General features: G+C 49.1%; 1 protein-coding gene across 7 annotated transcripts in view; it reads right to left on the bottom strand.

Annotated features, from left to right (window-relative positions):
• Window positions 1-8,488: 8,488 nt before the first annotated feature.
• IQSEC1 (IQ motif and Sec7 domain ArfGEF 1) overlaps window positions 8,489-14,249 on the bottom strand; it is a 511,294-nt gene continuing 505,533 nt past the window's right edge. For 6 of the 7 annotated variants that reach the window (XM_068162621.1, XM_068162622.1, XM_068162623.1 and 3 more), the window contains one exon: window positions 8,489-13,488. In XM_068162621.1, the coding sequence (XP_068018722.1) occupies window positions 12,919-13,488 (570 nt within the window). In that variant the 3' untranslated portion in view covers window positions 8,489-12,918. The remainder of the gene's footprint in view (window positions 13,489-14,249) is intronic. The other variant, XM_068162627.1, reaches the window with a different exon arrangement.

Raw genomic sequence — 14,249 nt, 5'->3', positions numbered from 1 at the left:
GGCGGGGCGGGGCGGGGCGGGGCGGGACTGCGTAGCCTCCACGCCGCCAAGGCCACTGCTGTGCCCCCGTTCTACCCCCGCGCAGTTCAGGCTGTGTGCCTCCTGTTGCTGCCACGCGGGTGTCCCCAGGGTCCAGCCCAGGAGGTGGACACAGGAAACAGCCTCTTTCACACCCATAACATCCTGCGCCCTATAAATCCAGCTGCAAAGTCTTTCTCTTCCTCTTCCCTCTCTGCTCCCCTGGGGGATGCAGCCTGAGACCAGCCTAGCAGTGGGGGGCAGGGAAGGAAGAGCCCTGGGGGTTTTGGGTAGACCCTCAGGTGGGGAGAAGGGAAGTGTTGGGAGGTTTTTGGGTGTGCTCTGTATGCTTCGGGTTTCTGTTGTCACTGTGCTTTGTAGCATCTGTACAACACTTGCTGCTTTTCCGTTTACACTTTCCATCAATTCTGCAGTCCATTTCTGTGATGAGTGTCATTCTTTGGTCCCTTTCAGGGGCAAGGGAGGATCTGCCTGGCCTCAAACCAGGCCAGCCTGGGTAGTGTGGGCAGAAGTATGCCTCAGTAATGCCAAGGTCTGCCCCGAGAGCCATCCGCAAGGGCAGGTCAAGGGGAGGGGGCCAAGCTCTTTCCGGTGCTGCACAGTAGTAAGGTGAAGAACACCAGGTTCAAGCTTGAACACAAAAGATTACAGCTAAACATGAGGAGAAACTTCTTCACAGTGAGGGTGGCAGAGCCCTGGAGCAGGCTGCCCAGAGAGGTTGTGGAGTCTCCTTCTCTGGAGACTTTCCAACCCCACCTGGATGCATTCCTGTGCAGACTGCCCTGGGTGGTGCTGCTCTGGCAGGGGGTTGGACTGGATGATCTCTGGAGGTCCCTTCCAACCTCTAAGGTACTGTAACGCCCGCAGACCGCACACCCAGCAACGCCCTGCCGGTTACAGCACTGGCAAAGAGTTAGCGCAGCAATAGAGCCGCTCCGCACTAGCGGCGCTGCCGGCTCCATGGCCCCGGCGAGCCCTGATCCCGCCCCGGGGAGGTGCTTCAAGTTTGTCAACACCCCAGAGCCCCGCACTGCAACCTGTGAGGGGGCTGTCACTGCCAGCAGTCCCTCTCCATCCTCCACCAGCGCTACGTCTAGTGATCACCCGCAGTAGCTACAGAAAAACAGAGACCTGGACAGGGCGACAAAAAGCCTTTTGGAGCACACAGGAGGTCTCTGAATTGCTTCCCTGAGCCAACTCCAAAGCAGCACTGCAAGCCAGCAGGGGGAACAGGACTACTGACCAGAGACAAGGGAGAATGGCTTCATCCCCTGTTCAGATCTGGTTGATGTGCTAGGTAACCACCACAAAATCTCCAGCAAAACCTGACTCCTAATCTGTGTGTCTCTGGAACTAGGGGGAGGGTTACACCAGCCCTCACCACTTTACCTGTGTAGCCAGTTTCATAGACGATTAAGTGCCAAAGACAAAACACCAGGACTGTGACCAGAAGTAATTACTGCACCGAGGATGTTCAGATTTCTGTTTCTCCTTGGCTTCCATCTGCCTATGCCTCTGAAGCAGCTTCTTGTTTTCTTAAAACCCCCAAGTGTCAGCACCACGCTGGATGTCTGAGCTGGTTACCTAAATACCAACACCTGGTTAGGAAACACACACTGCTCTGATGCTCTACAAGAGGTCACTTTGCAGGTTCCTTCTGTCACCACCCTGGTACCCTGTTCCCCTCTGCACTCAGGGAGGAGTGCTCACTACCCAGGTGTACTCAAAAGAATGCTACAAATCATTCATACAAGGGTACAATTAATTGGTTTGAACTATTTCTTTCAAGTCCTTTAAAGGCTGTCTTGACTCCTTGTCCTGCTGCCCTTCATTCTTCAGCTGCCCTCATTTTGGGTTGGTGAATCATAGAATTGTTAGGGTTGGAAGGGATTATCCAGTCCCAACCCCCTTGCCATGGGCAGGGACACCTCACACTACAGCAGGTTGCTCACAGCCACATCCAGCCTGGCTGCAAGAACCTCCAGGAATGAGGCTTCTGTAGGCTGAAGCTTCTGAGAATTCTGTATTATGCAAGTACCTAATGCTGCACATCTGGGAGGAGGTGAGGAAGATTTCATTCATTCAGTTATTGTGAGTCAGTCACGCAGAGTCTAGGTCAAACAGGGGTGGAACTCACAGGAACCAAACTCATCTCAACCAGAAAGGGGTTTCCTCTCCACAGACTCCTTGATGCTATAATTTGTAACTAGTAGTTGGGGATAAGATGCAACTGCTAAGCACTCACTTTTGTGACAGGCTCTTGGAGTATGAGGTTTATGATGATCTGTACTACTTGTCTTTGTAGGAAACATGGATACCTTATTTATGAGAGAAAAGCCCTTTGATAAAGGCAACAGGCAGGAAAGGCTACAGGCAGGATGCTGCATCTCACTAAGATTACAAAACATTCACAGCTCAACAGGTACAGGAATACAAGAGAACCAACTAGCAAAACTGATCCTGAGCTGCTCATCTCCACATGTTCAGTCCTGGTTAAAGCTGTCCAGCTTCTCTTAGCTTTGAAAAGGAGGAAAAACAAGAGGTGAGGTCTGCTCCTATCAGAAAACAAAATAGGTTAGGCCCCCTGAGGTGGCTCCAACACCTTGCCATCTTTGGGGTGAAAAGAATGGAATGGAATGGAATGGAATGGAATGGAATGGAATGGAATGGAATGGAATGGAATGGAATGGAACAGAATAGAATAGAATAGAATAGAATAGAATAGAATAGAATAGAATAGAATAGAATAGAATAGAATTAACCAGGTTGGAAAAGACCTCAGAGATCATCAAGTCCAACCTCTAACCCAACACCATCTAATCAACTAAACCATGGCACCAAGTGCCTCAGCCAGGCTCTTCTTAAACACCTCCAGGGATGGTGACTCCACCACCTCCCTGGGCAGCACATCCCAATGGCCAATCTCTCTTGCTAGGAAGAACTTCTTCCTCACCTCCAGCCTAAACTTCCCCTGGCACAGTTTGAGACTGTGTCCTCTTGTTCTGGAGCTGGGTGCCTAGGAGAAGAGACCAACCCCCACCTGGCTACAACCTCCCTGCAGGGAGTTGGAGAGAGCAAGAAGGTCTGCCCTGAGCCTCCTCTTCTCCAGGCTAAGCAACCCCAGCTGCCTCAGCCTCTCCTCATAGGGCTGTGCTCCAGACCCCTCCCCAGCTTTGTTGCCCTTCTCTGGACACCTTCCAGCATCTCAACATCTTTCCTAAGCTGAGAGGCCCAGAACTAGACACAGGACTCAAGGTGTGGCCTAACCAGTGCTGAGCACAGGGCACAATGACTTCCCTGCTCCTGCTGGCCACACTCTTCCTGATGCAGGCCAGGATGCCCGTGGCCTTCTTGGCCCCGTGGCCTTCTTGGCCCCCTGGGCACACTGTTTGCTCATGTTCAGCTGCTGTCAGCCACTGTCCCCATATAGACGACAGGGAGGGGAATCAATACAGCTGAGCAATATGATCTAGTGTTGTTCCTTCATTGCTCCAGTGTTGTTCGAGTATAGTGCAAGCATAGTACAGTGTGGATAGTAGTGCTGACAGGCTGGTAAGAGAAGTGTGTAGAAGGAGTGTGTATTAAGGGAACCTTTACAACTTGTATAAACTGGGAGAGCATTGCTGGCGTGGCTTCACTGGTCCCTCACGAGTGACCACACACCGTACCACTATTGATTATTGGTTAAACTAGCAATAACACGCGAGGTGGCTGATGCAGGTGTGCGTCCTGTTTCTCCAAGATAACTCTCTGTGTCTATAGCTACCAGTGCCCTGCTTTGGTTACATGCTGCAGGCACAGCACTGTTCTGCTACACTGCTAGCCACTTCCACACCCATGCTGGACACGGCCTACCACCACGTCAGGCTCTAGGCCTACACTGCCAGATTGCTCACACTGCTCATTGCCACCATTACCACACCCCCAGGTCCCTCTCTGCCTGGCTGCTCTCAGTCACTCTGACCCCAGCCTGTAGCACTGCCTGGGGTTGCTGTGGCCAATGTGTAGAAGCTGGCACTTGGATGTGTTCAATCTCATGCCCTTGGACTCTTGCCCATCTGTCCAGCCTGTCCAGATCCCTCTGCAGAGCTCTCCTAGCCTCTAACAGATCAACTCCTGCCCCCAGCTTGGTGTCATCTGTAAACTTACTGATGATGGACTCAATCCCCTTGTCCAGATCATCAATAAAGATATTGAACAGGATGGGGCCCAGCATAACCAGAGTGGTAACATTGCTGTCTCTGCTTGTATCTATAGCTGGTTGATGGTATGGATAGTCTGCTCTGCTGCTCAGCCTTATGACACTGGGCTAATTGAGCAGGCCTTCCAACCTGATGTCACTGAGAGGGAACCTGTCTGGCACAGTGGTGAAGTGAGAGTGCTGAAGGCAGGGTGCCACACCAGTGCCACAGCCCACAAGTGGTGGTAGCTAGACATCTCCCAGGGGTCAGGAGAAGTGTGGGCCCGGTGGCATCCTCCCCAGGCTACCTACACAAAGGACACAAGTGCTAGAGCTGAGGCTATCCTCTACTGAGACAGGTCAGGCTGGTTGTGGTCAGTACAAAGGGAGATGATCTGGAAACTTTAAAGAAGGAATCAACAAAGAGCACACTTAGAAGCCTGCTTAAGAACATGATCCCAAGAGTGAAAACAAGGCTGGGCAGTTGGGAAGGAGCAGGAACAAAATGCCTCATCAGGAAGTTCAAAGGAACTGGAGCAGCAGCCAGGATGCTCCACCCTCACTAAGCATGAGAAAGGCACTGTGAGCACATCCCAAAGGAACACCTGGGGCCTTCCAGTGCAGAACGAATCACATGGTGGTAGCAAATCCACAGCATCCAAATGCCAGCAGACTGCCAGTAGTACATTGAGAATGCTCTTTGTTTCTGCACTGACACAGATGGTATCATACCACTCGCTGTGTCCCTCCTAATGCTGTCTGGAACTACAGCTGCAAGCACACTGCTGGCAGCTGCAGCTCTCTGCAGCTTAGTTCTACCATCCTGACATGGAAACATCTTCAAACTGCACTGCTCAGAACTGCAGGTGATACTGACAGCAAAAGCAAGAGCTGTGGTTTGACTTTTGCTTCAGAACATGCCCAACCTTCTCCTTTCCCCAAGTTTATTTACAGCTTGTCTCTGCTTTCTCTGCCACTTGGCAGTTCAGCCACATGTTCATAGGGCTTCAGCTTCCTTCGACATCATCAGACCTCTCTTCACTACCATCCTGGAGCAGATAATCCCTCAGCTGCTAAAGAGCTCTCTCCACAGAACCACAGACTGCTTTAGGTGAGGAGAGACCTTTCAAGGCCATCCAGTCCAACCCTCTGCAGTCAGCAGAGACACCTGCAACTACAGCAGGTAGCTCAGAGCCCCAGACAAGCTGACCTGCAATGGCTCCAGGGCTGAGGCACCCCCATCTTGGCAACCTGGGCCAGGGTCTCACCAGCCTCAGTGTCAAGTATTCCTTCCTTCTCTCCAGCCTGAATCTCCCTCTGTTAGTTGAAAAATCACGCTGTGATCAACCAGGACTGCCACAGAGCTGCCCATGTCAGTCTGTTGCACAGGGAACTGCCTTCTTCAGAAGGAATTAATACCAGATATGGATCAGGAAATGAATCTCATGAACTTGCCCTGCAGTTTTACTTTCCTTTTTGTTTACTCTGCCATACTTTACAGCAGCTACTCAAAAAGTGGCCTGCAGTAATATAAAGATCTGATAGTATTTAGCTCCTTGAGACATCTTTTATTTACTGAAAAAGTGCCACTGTAGGTCTGAGTTACTCAAGAGAAACATCCTCCAGCCCTTGCAGCACTTCCAGGAAAACAGAGACAATTCCCTCAGTAGCCTCTCCTCCCCTTATGCAATTGTTCTCTCCTTTTCAGTCAGATGGTAGGGAAGTTCTTCACTTGAAATCCACAATTGCCTTCCCTGTGGGCATGGGATGATGGTGCTCATTGCCTCATGCCTCCCACCTCTAACAGTGACATCTTGGGAAAGGTGAGAGCAGGAACTGGTATTTCCACTTTGGCTCTTGGTTACATGCTGTGGAAGTAATGTAATGTGTTTGAAACAGAGATCACAGGATCCCAGCATGGTGGGGAATAGAATAGAATAGAACAGAATAGAACAGAACAGAATAGAATAGACTAGACTAGACTAGACTAGAATAGAATAGAATAGACCAGACCAGACCAGGTTGGAAGAGATCTTCCAGATCATCAAGTCCAACCTCTCACCCAACACCATCTAATCAACTAAACCATGGCACCAAGTGCCTCGTCCAGGCTCTTCTTAAACACCTCCAGGGATGGTGACTCCACCACCTCCCTGGGCAGCACATCCCTATGGCCAATCTCTCTTGCTGGGAAGAACTTCTTCGTAACATCCAGTCTAAACCTCCCCTGGCACAGCTTGAGACTGTGGCCTCTTGTTCTGGTGCTGGGTGCCTGGGAGAAGAGACCAACCCCCACCTGGCTACAACCTCCCTTCAGGGAGCTGGAGAGAGCAAGAAGGTCTCCCCTGAGCCTCCTCTTCTCCAGGCTAAGTAACCCCAGCTGCCTCAGCCTCTCCTCACAGGGCTGTGCTCCAGACCCCTCCCCAGCTTTGTTGCCCTTCTCTGGACACCTTCCAGCATCTCAACCTCCTTCCTAAACTGAGGAGCCCAGAACTGGACACAGGACTCAAGGTGTGGCCTAAGCAGTGCAGTGTACAGGGCAGAATGACCTCCCTGCTCCTGCTGGCCACACTCTTCCTGATGCAGGCCAGGATGCCATTGGCCTTCTTGGCCCCCTGGGCACACTGCAGGCTCGTGTTTGGCCTACTGTCAACCAGTACCCCCAGGGTCCTTTCTGCCTGGCTGCTCTCCAACCACGCTGCCCCCAGGCTGAAAGGGTTCACCCAGTCCATCCCCCCTGTTAAAGCAGGGACACCCGGAGCAGGCTGCCCAGGATCACAGTATCCAGGGGAGTTTGGAATCTCTCCAGAGATAGATACTCCACAGCCTCTCTAGGTCTCAGCCTGGTCTCAGTTCAGGTAGGGAGCAGCAGCATTTAGCTGAATATTTACAGAATACAGAATTAACCAGGTTGGAAAAGACCTTGGAGATCATCCAGTCCACCCTATCACCCAACCCCATCTAATCAACTACATTTAGGTCTTACTAAGGTGATTACTTAGTGGTCCTGCTTTTGAAGTGGATTAAGAAAAACCTCAGCTTTGTAACAACATCTATAAACTCTTACATTAGAGAAGACAAACTCCTTGCCTCCTCAAAATGCAGAGGCCTCAAAATTCTGAGCATCATAGGTTCTAAAGCAGGAGGTAGAAGCACCAGTGAAGAACATCCCTGCAAACTCTTCCACTAACAGGATGTTCCCAGGATGCTTCAGTGAGCTTCTAATGGGTGGCACAGCTCAGAGGGATAGCACATGGGGAGGTATCTAGTGATAAACAGGTACTTACCTCCCAAAACCTCACTGATCAAGGTGTACATCCTGAGTTACAGCTGTGGTTGGCTATTCCCACAACATAATTCATGAATCTTCTAAAATTGCTAGGGAAAACAAGCAAACAGAGTCTTTAGTTGAAAGCAATAGCTGGGCACCAGCTTGAGCAGGCTTTCTTGACAAACTATCATCCCCTTGAAGCCCAGGGGATGCACACATACAAACCTACAATTGACTCTGCCCCAGGTTGCTATCTAAAGTAACTTCAGGAGTGTAACAGAGAGTACTGAGAGGGCCATGGTAGTGTGTAGAGAGCATTCTGTGGTCTAAAGTAAGAGACACAAGTAAACACAGGGCCAAGTAGTAACAGGACAAACTTACTCAGTTACATCACTTACTGAAGTAGGATGATGGTTCCCTGCCAGCTGGCACAGAGGAGCACTGGAGACTCTCCAAGCCTGGTCCAAAGAGTGGAGGTGACACTTAAGGACTGAAGGACCATCCCTGGAGAGGACAAACTTGGAACACTTGAGTCAAGGGCAGACAGTGGTTTGAGCGTGAGCTCCTATGGCAGTGCCACAACCAAAAGGCTAATGGGAGCAGCTGGGCATGCTGGCCAGCTCCTGTTTAAGAAGGCTCAGAATCTGCCTACTGCTTTGCAACCTTAGAATGCTTGGGTAAATAGCACACCAAACAGCCTCTTCAGTGGCTGTAGATCAAGGTGTTGTGGTCATTGCTCTTTGTTGTGCTTTGGAACTGTGTTTCTTTCCAGCACCACCAAAGAAAGACAAACCTGTTGGGAAGGGAGCACATCCTCCCCAGCACTGACCACCACACCCACCAGCTCCTCTTGAATTCAGAGTGGAGACTGAGAGCTTGGCCCCTTTGACATGAGCAGCAGCAAGCCCTTTGGCCAGCATACCTTCGGAAGCAACTTCCTTCAGTTCAAGCCTAGGTCCAAGTGGAAGCTCTTGGGATTACACAAAATGAGAAGCAGAGAGTTTTAAATGATTTATTTGATTTCTCCACATGATCACAGTTATAGTTTTACATCAATAGGGTCTGTTACTACTTACAAACAGAATGCATATTAAAATGAAAGCACTCCTCTCTTCCCCAGAGTTACAAAAGGGGTCTCAAGCCTCCCCAGAACAGAAGCTTCTTGTAAGCATAATGGTTGTTGGTTTTTACTTTATTATGTGGTGTGTTTTTTTAAAGTCTTTAACAGTCTGCATTCAAGACCTAATTCTAACATTTTAATACAACTCCAAGCTGATTTAAGTTCCTAGCAGGAGATAGGCAACCTCCAGTGACTGCAGACTGGTAGTTAGCGCTAAATGTACACACTATGTACAGCATAGAGAATTCTCTATTCCCCCTACTGGTCCCATTTTTCACCACCCCCTTTTCTCTCTTTCCCCAAACTGAATCTTGTCCTTGGTTCCACCTTTTGTTTTGTCTGTTTGCTTGTTTTGAACCTATATACACAGTACTCCATTTTGCAGGCAAGAAGTGCGATGGTATTTTACAAGGGGAACAGCGGAGAATGCATGCTTCAAACTGCCGAAAACACACAGCTTCATGTGGAACAGCAAGTCAACATCTAGAGAGTCATTGTTTAAATATCTGCTGACTGTCTCTCAGCTCATTTTATCAAGAAACAAGAGGCTTCTGCTGCATGCAGTACATGATGGGGGGGGGAAAAATCATTCTACACTGTTATGGGTTGGACTTGGCTTTGGTTAGCAATACAAGACACAGGTTATATTAGGATGAGCTTGGGTTGCTGGTTTTTTTTTACATTGGTTTACATTTCAGTCTTAAAAAAAAGGGAAAAAAAAAAGAAAGAAAAAAAGGAACAAAAAAAAAGAGAAACCCCCCAAATAGATATCTGATTGTTGTCCCAGAAAAGATTATGGATTCGTTGTCGTTGTTGCCGCCACGCTCTCATCCTTTACGCTTCCCTCGCGCTTTGTCAGATTACTCCTCGGCCATATCAGTTATGGGAACAGAGAGGCACTCTGTGCACTTCTGTACCAGTTTGGAATGGGCAATGGCATCTGAAGAAAAGCCCTCTCCCTTCTGCTCCTGCCTGCAGGCTGGGAAAAGTCGTTTCCTTAACTGCAGGCAGTGCTGAAGCAGTAGCACCTCCCTGTTCCGGGCATGATCCACACTGCTCTAAGCAATGGTTAATTAAGGATGGAGCCAGAGAGGTTTTACTGTGACCCTAAGCAAGCAGCAAAGTTCTCCAGACTTACAGTGACACCAAGACACAGCTGGTTGTTTAAAGTACATACAGACATAAGAGTCTAGAAGGAAAAATGATAGCAAAAAGAATCGACTCCACTGGATTTCTCCTCATTGACTTGTAATAATAGAGAGCTCACAAACACTGCGCTCTTACAGGACCAGGTTTGTTTCCTAAGCTAGCCCCAAAGGGACCTGGGATTGTGCAGATGCAATTTCAGGTGCCTGGGGAGGGCAGGCATGAACTCCTTCCCCACACCTACACGAAACCAGGCATAAATCTGGGGGGGAGTCTGCCTGCACATTTGTGACATCCCCTGAACACTGAATCGGCTGCCCAGGGAAAATCGGTGGTGGAGCGCTGAAAAAATTAGTGTGCAAATTGATAGGCACTGATATGTAACTCCAATTGAGGTGAATGAAGGGGGGGTTAAAACACAGCAAGCACACAGCTGGGAGCCTGAACATCTCCAGCACTCATCAACACAGCCAGAGCCAGATCTTCCCCTCCACTGCTGCCACTCACTCTGTACTGACCCCCCCCAGATGGGCAGTGCTACTTACAGGGTGACCCTGCACCTGTGAAGCAAGCCCAGCTTCCACCACTCTGTGAAGACAGGCACCCTTACCTCTCCTGTAATTAAAGAAAGATGGGAGTTTCTGAAAGATGCTTGGACCCAAATAGTTCTTTATCTTTTCTGGAACAACCCATAAATTACAGTTGAGAGTCGACTACTGGTACAGATGTAGGAAGAAAAGTCTACATATTGAAATATGTTATCACTTTTACTTCAACTAATTATCAACAGGAACACTGATTACATCGTTGCAAATATACAATATGTAGAGTGTAGCCTCACACTACTAACAGTAGATGACATGCAGACAGTTTCTACTTTCCCTTATAAGAACAGTATATAGCTTTTAACTGCAAGGAACAGAGCCTCAGTGGAGCCATGGGAGCCCTCCTAAGGTAAGCCGCAGAATTTGGGACAGTATGAGTGGTACTGATAGGTACAAATGACTCCTTTTGTGTGAAGGGAACAGAGAGGAGGAGGAGGAGCAGGGGGGTGGGGAATCTATTGCACAGGTGTGAACCCAACGTGGACAGCTCTACACAAGAAAGGCTAAACTCTAGATTGCTGTATTTGCTGTCTGAGGAGGTTAACGAAGTGCTCGGTTTGCAGCTCTTTCACTGGTACCGTGAGAGCAATGGGATGAAAGGGACAACGTTATTCAGCCTCCCCCCACCCCCCTGCCTATCAGAGGTGCCGTGAGCAAGCCGACAGGAAAAGTTACCCTCTTGTTCTGGTGCCCTGACAGCAGAAAGTCAGCTGGGCTTTGTTGCTCTTGCTTTTACCCATCTCACACTGGACCTTTCGGGTTGTTTTTTGCTCATCCTCGTCGAGGTTTGCTTTTAGGCTTGGTACAGTTTTGCAGCTGTGACTCCTTTGCCTCTACTCTTTAGGTGTAAAGTCCTTGCAGTGGCTCACAACGCTGAACCTACAAAGTAGGCGCCATGTACAGCTTGGTAGAGGGGTTGGGGACAGGAAGGGTGGATAGAAATCTGCAGAATGGTTGGGTTACAACACGGAAGCAACGACAGCACAGCCTGCTTTTCATGTGATGCCTTTGCAACTAACTGGACTATGGAAGTGAGGGTTTGAGCATAGACTCAGCCTGCTGAGTGCTGGGCACTTTTCAAACTCACAATGTGATGGAGTAAAAAAATGGTGAAGCCACTTTGTTGCTAGCACATGGCTACATGGAATTACAGCTCTCATTTGTTGGTTTATTTATTTCATTTTATATATATATATATATATAGATCTCTATAAAAACCCTAGACTAAATTCTAAAACAAACCTTCAAGTTTTAGAGCACTCCTCTGCTTGGAAATGCTCTGACTAGAATTCAGCTTGGCCTGGGAGTGGGGGTGGGGTGGGGTTTAAAAATGAGGAATCATGGTAAAGAGGAAACCAAGTAGCTGAGGAGGATGGAGGAAGTTTGCCATTTACCATGTCTGAGATGAATGTTGCTGCGGTGTGTGCATGCACCTGGCGGAAACTCCTCCCTCCCTGTGTGCTTGGTGCGAAAGAGATGTGGGTCATGGAGGTTCACAATTATCCATCACAGCCTTTAACAGTGTCTTAAGAGCCTGTGGTGTGAGCAATGCTTGGAGGTGCCCGTGGGTGAAGTTGGCCAACCCTACGTTGCTATACGGTATAGTTACTGCATCTTAACGAGTTTGCTTACCTGAAGTAGCAGAGCGGTTAGGATACTTGGTTACCTGTGATAGCGCCCTGTTAAGAAAACCAGGACTTCATACAAAGCAGGATTGGACTATGACACTGAGCCTCTACGTTACCTTGGCACGTGGTAGTGGCGAGTGCTTAGAAACCTCCGCCAGCCCCAGAGGGCTCGGAACGGAAATCGCTGCAAATAGGTCTGGGATTTGTTCCTACTGCTGAACGGGTTTGGTCTACTCTTCCATACCCTTTTTAGTTCACCTATGGTACTGCCCTAGCAAAAGTTAAGTGGAATTCCTTTGTAAGGTCCTATATTGCTAAGTTTTGTGGACTGGAGGGAAAAACCAAAGAAGAAGAAGAAGAAAGAAATCCCTTTCCAAGCACAAATGTTAACTATACAGTATATATATATTTATATATATTTATATGTATATATTTATATTATATAAAGTTTACTTACGTACTTTCATCAACCATATCAGGTCTACTTAATTTTTGTTTGGGGTTTTGTTTTGTGTTTGGTTTTGCCCATTGCCAAGAGAAGAGCAAGAAGGCGACACTGGGGTCTGTGTATCTCTTTTTTTTGCCTTTTCTTTTTTGGTGGTGGTGGTTCTCTCAGAGATTTCAGTGTAAAACCTCCGGGGGGAGGGTGGGCAGGGGGCAGTGGGAGGGGAGGTTTTGGTGTAAAAGGTAGCTTTACTCAGGCGCAGCAAGCAGCAGGTTTTCACAAGGCAGTCTGGCAACCAGGCCTAACCAAGCTGGTGGGGGAAGTAAACCCAGTGTCGGAATGGTTTTAGTTGAGTGACAGCAAGCCTTAAAGCTCACACGGCTCCAATTGGCATGGGGCAGCCTGACCGCCTGACCCGGGGCTTCCTCTTAAGTGCCTCTGCGACCGCGCTTAAAACCTACGTTCCCGGGAGGGGCAGCACCTCCTAGACTATTGTGCTGATGCCGCTGTGTTTGGGCTTGGTGCTGGCGGAGGTGGAGGGGGGCGGCGGCGGCCCGTGGTGGTGCTGGGGGTGAGCGGCGTGGGCCGGGTGCGGCGGGGGGTGGGCGTGCGGCGCGTGGCCGTGCGGCAGGTAGGGGGTGTGGGGGGGGTGCGGGGCGTGCTGGGCGTGGGGCAGGTGCTGGTGGTACTGGTGGGGGTGCTGGATGTGCTGGGGAGGGTGGTAGTGGTGGTGGTGGTGGTAGGGCGGAGGGTTCTGCTGCATGTGGCAGTACTGCGAGTGGTGGGAGTGCACCTGCGCCTGCGTCTGCCCCTCGCCCGGCCCTGCGTGATGCATGGCGGAAGGATGCTGTGAGTGCTGCTGATGGGGGAGTACAGGAGGTTGCTGTGATGAGCCAGATGGTGGATGGCCTTGGGAAGGTGGCTTTCCCCTTTTACTACCAAATAAGGAACCTAGGAGTGAGGAGGAGTTAGGCATAGTCTGGTGAGGGCGAGATGGACACTCTCGGGTTGATGTAGCTCTTCGGCGCATGTGAGGACTGCTAATGATGGACCCCTAAAAAGAAATTAATAGAAACGAAAATTAAAAGAAATCTTAAAATGCTTAAAAGAAAAAAAGTTCACACTGATCCAACAAGCTCCTCCTTCAGTCAGTGCTCACATGGGGGGGACTACAGTTAAAAAGAGTTCTAGGGAAAACTGGGACTTCCCCCTTCTCTTAAGTTGCAAGTGAGGCATTTCTGTCCTTCTTGGGGTATTTTGAAGCATTATTCTTTCTTTCTTTCTTTTTCTCTCTTTTCCTTTTTTCCCTCAGGACTTTTACTATCAGAAGTACTTTATTATCAACTTGAAATGAGGTGGGAGGGGGGAGGGAGGGAAAAAAAAAACCCCTCACCCTGTCACTGCAGAGTAACATGGCGTAAGAGCTAGGAGTGTGTGCTTTGAAAATGAAACAACAATAACAACAACAACAAAAAAAATACCCCAACCAAAAAAAAATGACACTTTAAAATAGTGGGAAAAAAAAACCCAAAGCAAAAGAAAGCCCCCAAAACAAAACAGTTTTTACAAGCCAACAAAAAAAAATGAATAGAAAACTACATTGACTTCTAGAGCTAAACACCCAGCAGCAAACGTTACAGTGACAAGGCAGATTTACAAGGCAGTGTTTTAAACTGGGGGAAGGGGAGGAGGGAGGGAAGAGGTGGGGGGAAGTCTGAGGTTGTTTTCACAGTGGTTTTCCACTACTGTGTCTATGCCACAGTGCTGCTTCTTCAGGCCTGCTTCTGACATGAAAGCCTTCCCATGGAACCACGC

This window comes from Melanerpes formicivorus, unplaced genomic scaffold, assembly GCF_026170545.1.
Source record: "Melanerpes formicivorus ecotype bairdi unplaced genomic scaffold, bMelFor1.0.p_v2 SCAF_66, whole genome shotgun sequence".
NCBI lineage: Eukaryota > Metazoa > Chordata > Aves > Piciformes > Picidae > Melanerpes > Melanerpes formicivorus.
Note: the sequence above shows the minus strand (reverse complement) of the source record. Positions and strands in the feature narration are given on the sequence as shown.